The following is a 6,644-nucleotide window of genomic DNA, read 5'->3' as shown; positions in this document are numbered from 1 at the left end:
ATGTATGGAGTAGAGATTACCACGTTTGTCTCATGTGTACTGTACAAGCAAATCATAAATTACCATTCCAAACCGGTCAAGCAAGTATTCAGTAACTATACCGTACTGCTATTATTTAATCAGCCATCAGTATGTTTACTAAGACGTTAACATAGCGTGCCTGTCTTTGTTGATTCTATAGTTACAGATACAGACTCGTCATACACAGACCCGATGGGAGACATCTTGACCCAGGACAGTTAGTGGACAGGGATGTCAGTCCTTGTGAACTTAGACAAGCGTCTGGGCCCCACATGAACAGATGAATGTCTGGGCCAGAACTACCATATCAGCAGGCCAGTGTCCAGCAGCCTCCTGCAGGAGGCATATTCCGGGGCAGCCAATCCACATTTGGGAAATATCCGCAACGGACTCTTTTGAGCTTGGGTTTTACTTTTTAAGATCCTTAACCCACATGGTCATGAAGGCTGCTTATGAAATGTTAACATTTATTATATCTTAGAGTTTGGAACTGAGCCCTGAAAATTCAGATGCAATAAATCTCCCTTTCAATAAATTAAAACATTTACACAAAATTAACACAAACTCATCTTATAACATTTTCCTTGTGAATTAATGTCTTTCAGATATTTTGGTTTTGAAAAAATGCATAAAAGGTCCGAGGACACTGGGGTTAATGTCACTTTGCAGCCTGTAAAAATACCAATTACTACTTTCCTATTAGAGATTGATCATGGTTTTGACTTGATGAAATATACGTTACCATTCCAGAGAGCTTGGGGTTTTTTTTTCCCAGTGAGGAAACAATAAATTATCCAAAAATACAAACGAGTAAAAAATCCTGCTGTGATTTAAGAACAAGAACAACTGACAAAGATGCACTTTAAGTGGTTCACCAGCAAGCGAGCTCCAGGAATGGATAATGGAATCAATAAGTGGAATCGCTAAGGTAAATGCTGTGCATTTAATTGAGATGACTTGAAATGGACTGAATTAAATATGTGTATCCTGGGAGTGCTTGCAGCAAACAATTTTCCCGTCCCAACTTTGAATCCAGCAGCGGCCTGTGCGTTTGGCACTTAAGTGAAAATTGAACATAATCCACCTCTTTCCCATAAACATCACCTCGCAAAACCATCATTACAATATAAAATAAAAAAATAGACTTCAAATCGTCAAACATGCTCTTAAGTCAATCTCATAGCATGGTGTAAAACGCAGAATAATTGTCATTCCAAGTCAAAAATATTGTGACGATAAATTTCACTGAAATGTGTTTTCTCTCCCGTGCGTGACGCGGCGTTGGGCGCACGCGCAGAGAACGGCATCTTGTGACGTCACGCGGGGAGGTGCGCTGCAAGTGACGCCATCTCGTCCTTTCCACTGTCGTTCTCGGTCCATCTCCCTTCTGGCAAAGCATCCCCCTCACCTCCGCCATCGCCATCTTCATCGCTTGACTCTCGTCTGTCCTTTCGCAAGGCCTTCATCCTCCTCCTCTTCATCATGTCCGCCGCCAAGCAGGAGGACCGCAAGGGTTCGGGCGATTGGCGGGAGTTCTTCTGGAACCCGCGCACGCACGAGCTGCTGGGTCGAACCGCGGCCAGCTGGGGTGAGTCGCGCGCACGCGCACACTAAATAGCGCCCCCCCTGCCCCAAAAAAAGTGATACTTGACTCGAAATAGAATTTTACGTAATGTAAATGAAATATTTATGACGCATTGGCTTTTTTTTTTCACGATCAGTTGCCTGAATGTGTGGTTCTGGATGCTGACTGTCTTTTTTTTTTTTTTTTAATATCCAACGATGTGAAAGCTGCCCCCTGGTGGCGCTCATGTTACTTTTTTGCAACACGCACACAAAAACATAAGGACATTCAGTCTTTGCATAACCTCCTGCGATGATGTCATACATCCCAGCATGCACCAATGCAGTGGCGCTTTGGCCTTGATGGAAGCTGAAGGACACACACACGAACAAACGCATCTCACAGAGGGAGAAAATCTGTGCGTGTGTGTAAGTGTGTGTGTGTGTACTTTAATCAGGATTATTTGCCGGGACGCAGATGAGTGGATTGTAATCTGTTGAAACATTTTCCATACCTCCAATGACCAGTGCTCTTTCAAGTGTGTCTATCACATAACTGCTGTGTACCTTCAAAAACTCCATGGCAGTGATTTCTTGTTTTCATGTTTTGATCCAAACATTCATGACCTGTTTAACAGAAAGGAACGTAAAGACAGTTGATTGTAATTTCATATTTATTCTTTGTTGCTATCTGAAAAGCTAACAACAGTTAAACACAGTGAGCACGTTCACACCAGCGCTGCTGTTGGCTACAGTTCACGCTCAAATACTCACATGATATCCCAACAGGCTCCGCCTCTTAAAGGCATGTTCTATTATAATGCCTCTGCCACAGACACAACAATACAGGAAGCATTTTCTATCCTTTTTATGCTTGCAATTTTGCTCATTCATATACGATTTCAATGTGTTTTGCTTGAAAATATTTTTGTTTGATATGGATAAAAATATATATTTTAATTTACACTATATAATGGGTTATTAACCAAATACAGGTGGGTCTTGGTTTGCTGAATTTTGTTAAAGTATGCCAGGAATGAAAGTGAAAACAAAAGCCTTATGCTTGTCGGGTCTGGGCCTGGTCCAGTTCTGTCGTGTGAGATCAGTCCAAGGATTGCAGCAATCCTATTAGTCGAAACGCGTTAATCTTCCACACAGAGCAACACTTTTAACGACTTTAAGTCTGTATGAGACCTGCGAGTCTGGAGCCTCTCGTGGGGCTCTTCTCGAAGACCCTTTAACGGCTTTCCCCAATTACGTTCGTGGTTCTGGAGTGAAAGGCAGGAGCAGATGCAGGAACGGGAAAGTACTGATCGCTGTGATAAGACGATTTTCGGACAAGGTCTGTCGCTGGCTCAAAAGTGTCAATAAGTGAGAAAAACAACACCCTCCATCCCCATTCAATCTGAATTGGGTCATTGGTGGGGGGGCGGCGCTTAATAACACAAGAGGATTAAAGACATTGAGAGCATGACGGGGGAAGGGAGACTGCTCCCGTGGACCCAGATAATGAGTGTGGCCCACTCCCTCCCTAGGTCTGATTCTGCTTTTCTACCTGGTCTTCTACCTGTTCTTGGCTGGGATGTTCACGCTCACCATGTACATCATGCTGCTGACGCTGGACGACTACAAACCCACATGGCAGGACCGCCTAGCCACCCCAGGTAGGAGAGCGGAGGGAATTGCCATTGGTTGATAAGGTCCAGTTTGTGATTGGCTGAATCTGTTGCCGTCTTTCAGGGATGATGATTCGTCCGAAGGGCAATCAACTGGAGCTCACCTACTCCCTGTCTGAGACGAAAAGCTGGGAAGGCTTCGTGCAGAATCTTGACTCGTTTTTGACCCGTAAGAAGAAGAACATGACCAGCCTACATTTTAAAAATCTGCATTTTCTTTGTTTTTAGTTTTTTTTATGGACGTAAGCTTTGAAAATACAACACCACAAGGTGATACACGTGCTATCATTTTTGACTGTCTACAGCGTACGACGACACCCAGCAGGTTCAAATGAATGACAACTGCCCCCCAGACCAATACTTCATCCAGGAGGACAGTGGAGAGGTCGTAAACCCATCTGTCTTTTACCCAGCTTTCTGCATCTGTCTCACCTGTCTATCTGTCTGTCTGCAGGTGAGGAATAATCCCAAGCGCTCCTGTCAGTTCAATAGGTCAATGTTGGAGGAATGCTCAGGGTTTCCCGATCGTTTCTATGGTTACAGCCAAGGGCAACCCTGTGTGCTGATCAAACTCAACCGGGTATGTTCAAACCTTCGAAACGCTTGTCTGTACACTTGTACGCACTCACACTTTCTCCACATCTGGATGACGTTGACAGTTTTATTTGCCTATCATCGCTTTGACGTCCAAATACAAGAAAACCACCAGGGGGAGCTGTTGAGCGTAATCTGTCTGTTGCTGCGTTTAACCTCATTGTTGGGTTTGGAGTGACTGGGCCTACCCCAGTTGAACTTGGACGACACAAGATAATGTATTTTCAGGAAATTGACCAAAATTAAAAAGTTATTTTTAAAGATAGAATGCTATTTTCCCAGACTTTGGTTTGATTAATATCTTCTAAAAACAACACCATCAATTTGCAAAACACAAACACATTTATTATTTTTTCTTCACAATTTTAAACAGTTTCCTGATGTCTCAATAAATTTCTGTGACATGCTTTGTGTAAGAGAATTTTTGAAAAATATAATAACTTGCTTTTAAAGTTTAGTTTGTGGTTATGAGTAGTTGACCTTGAAAAAAAAATCTTTTATGATTGTAGATGGTAGGAAAGTTTTTTCTTTTTTTTTTTTAACCACTGTGACACTCATACATATGAGCCAGCAGTATAGCCGTCTACTTATGTCAGCGGGTTATTTTCTCTGGGGCTGGATTGAATTAACAGCATTTCATTTCATTTTGATGGAGTCACTTGATTATGATGCATTCATCCTAACAAGATTCCGTCTGTCTACCCGCAGGTGATTGGGATGTATCCGGGAAAGGATGGACAGTCTCCTTTTGTCACCTGTGCTTCCAAAGTAGGCCTGTCTGTCTGCCTGCACATCTGTTTGTGTGCACATCTGTCTGTCCGCACATCTGTCGCTCTCTTTGTGTACACGGCGCGTCATCCTCCTCTCTTCCTCAGTTGTACAAAGTGGAAGAAGACGAGTTGGTAAGATGAATAGAAACTCGCTGAGCTTACTAGAAGTCACCACATAGCTTTCAAGTCAGTCCTCGAATGGAATGCTTGCTCTTACGTCGATAAGAGGCACTTGTTAGCTGCAATGTAACTCTTACTCAGAAACTTCCTAAATGTGTCATGTGTGGGACCTGCACATGCTTATTTCCTCTGCGACCAATCAATTGGCATTTATGTGTGTGTTTTTCTGTACGCAGAGAGAGGACAGTGATAAGATGGGACCTCTGGCTTATTATCCTCCAAATGGAACCTTCAACCTTATGTATTACCCTTATTATGGCAAGAAAGCTCAGGTGACACGAAGCTACACGTCATTTCACCTTCTTGCATTGAAGTTACATCAGTTAAGTTAAGTTAATTTTATTTATATAGCTCAAACATGTTTCAAAGGGCTTCACATGGCCACAGTTGACATTCTCAACATCACAATATCTTAAATATTTGCACGTACTGTTCCTTTCATATTTTTACATAAATATTAATTTGAAGTGCTCCAACAGGGTATTTTTGCATGCTGTCATGTTGCAATTTTGGATAGTGTTGATGACTTGTGAGGTGATAAAGTGGTGGTCAGCTACGTCTATGTACTGCGAGAAGTTGATATTCATTCATGTTGCGTTTTGTGTGTGTCAGGTGAACTACACTCAGCCACTAGTGGCCGTCAAGTTCCTGAACGCCTCCCTCAACACCGACATCGATGTCGAGTGCAAAATCACCTCCAACACGCTCACCCCCGGCAGCGAGCGGGACAAATTTGCCGGCCGCGTGTCTTTCAAGCTACGAATCGACAACAAGTAGACGCACAGCATAGACGCGCAAGGCCGCAAACGTCACCGCACTGCAATCATGACTCTGACCACTCCCAATTTTTCCCCACTCCACACGCAAACTCGATGACCAATCACCCCCCCCCCACGCAGTTTGACGTCAGCCCACCAGAATCTCAGTCTACCATACCTAACCTCAATCAAGCTATTTCTTTCTTTCTTTCTTTCTTTCTTTATTTATTTATTTATTTATTTATTTATTTATTTAATTTATTTTTTTATTTATTTGTTTGTTTGTTTGTTTGTTTTTGTTTGTTTTCATACACTCATTGTCACCATATCGCTGAACCTTGGCTGACATTTCTGTCATTGAGTTCAGTGTTTCCCAAACTGGGATCCGCACGCCTCAGTGCACAAGCCGTAGCTTGAGACTTCGCAAAATAATTTGCAATAAGGTCATATTTCATATCATTTTTTGAATAAGTGCATACCTACTACATATGAGGACAGGTGCGTCAATAATGCAAACCTAAGCCAATCACGCTTCCCTACCCTCGCTTTGGGCCAATAAAGAGCTCTGATCAGGTTATTTATTATCAAGTAAATTTCACATAAAGGCATAAAGTCCTGTTTTTTTTTTCCATCCCAAACAAAAGACGATAAAGTCGCACTGTACTCCCTTCTCTTGTCAAATTTTGACTTTCATATTATTTCTTGGAAAAATATAACTATTCACAAAGGATTAAGACTGTTTGTAATAAGTGCTACTTTTGCTGAAAAATTACGACCTTAGTCTTATAAGGTTGTGTCGTTTCTTCTTTTATATGAATTGGTTACTGCAAAGTCATAAATGCAGGTCTACTGTTGGGTTTGTTGGCAGTCACGTTGTTTTTAATTTTAATTAAGTATTACATTCAGTTTCTGCCTTGACATTTTGACATTTTTTGTGTACTTTCCTCACAAGCCTTCTCTTCCAATCATCTTAGCTCATGTGCAGCCAATCAAGATGTTGTATGATGTCATGTGACTTGGGTTGTCCTGTCTGAACATAACCACGTGATTAAAGACGCAGCGATTTTGTTCCTCCTTCTGTC

The 6,644-nt window shown here is 42.1% G+C and overlaps 1 protein-coding gene across 2 annotated transcripts; it reads left to right on the top strand.

The window, feature by feature from the left end:
- The first annotated feature begins 1,331 nt into the window (after positions 1-1,331).
- atp1b2a (ATPase Na+/K+ transporting subunit beta 2a) lies at positions 1,332-6,640 on the top strand. Of its 2 annotated transcripts, XM_049761829.2 has the most exons (9): positions 1,332-1,609; positions 3,120-3,248; positions 3,325-3,429; positions 3,566-3,645; positions 3,715-3,840; positions 4,563-4,622; positions 4,730-4,756; positions 4,981-5,076; positions 5,417-6,640. In XM_049761829.2, exons 1-9 carry the CDS (start codon positions 1,504-1,506, stop codon positions 5,579-5,581), a joined length of 894 nt encoding a protein of 297 aa, XP_049617786.1. In that variant the 5' UTR covers positions 1,332-1,503; the 3' UTR covers positions 5,582-6,640. The 2 variants fall into 2 exon arrangements, with proteins under 2 accessions (XP_049617786.1, XP_049617787.1); XM_049761830.2 differs by lacking the exon at positions 4,730-4,756 and having other exon boundaries at positions 1,334-1,609.
- Positions 6,641-6,644: the final 4 nt, after the last annotated feature.

This window comes from Syngnathus scovelli, chromosome 1 (assembly GCF_024217435.2).
Source record: "Syngnathus scovelli strain Florida chromosome 1, RoL_Ssco_1.2, whole genome shotgun sequence".
Lineage (NCBI taxonomy): Eukaryota > Metazoa > Chordata > Actinopteri > Syngnathiformes > Syngnathidae > Syngnathus > Syngnathus scovelli.
This window is presented reverse-complemented; position numbering and strand designations above follow the sequence as displayed.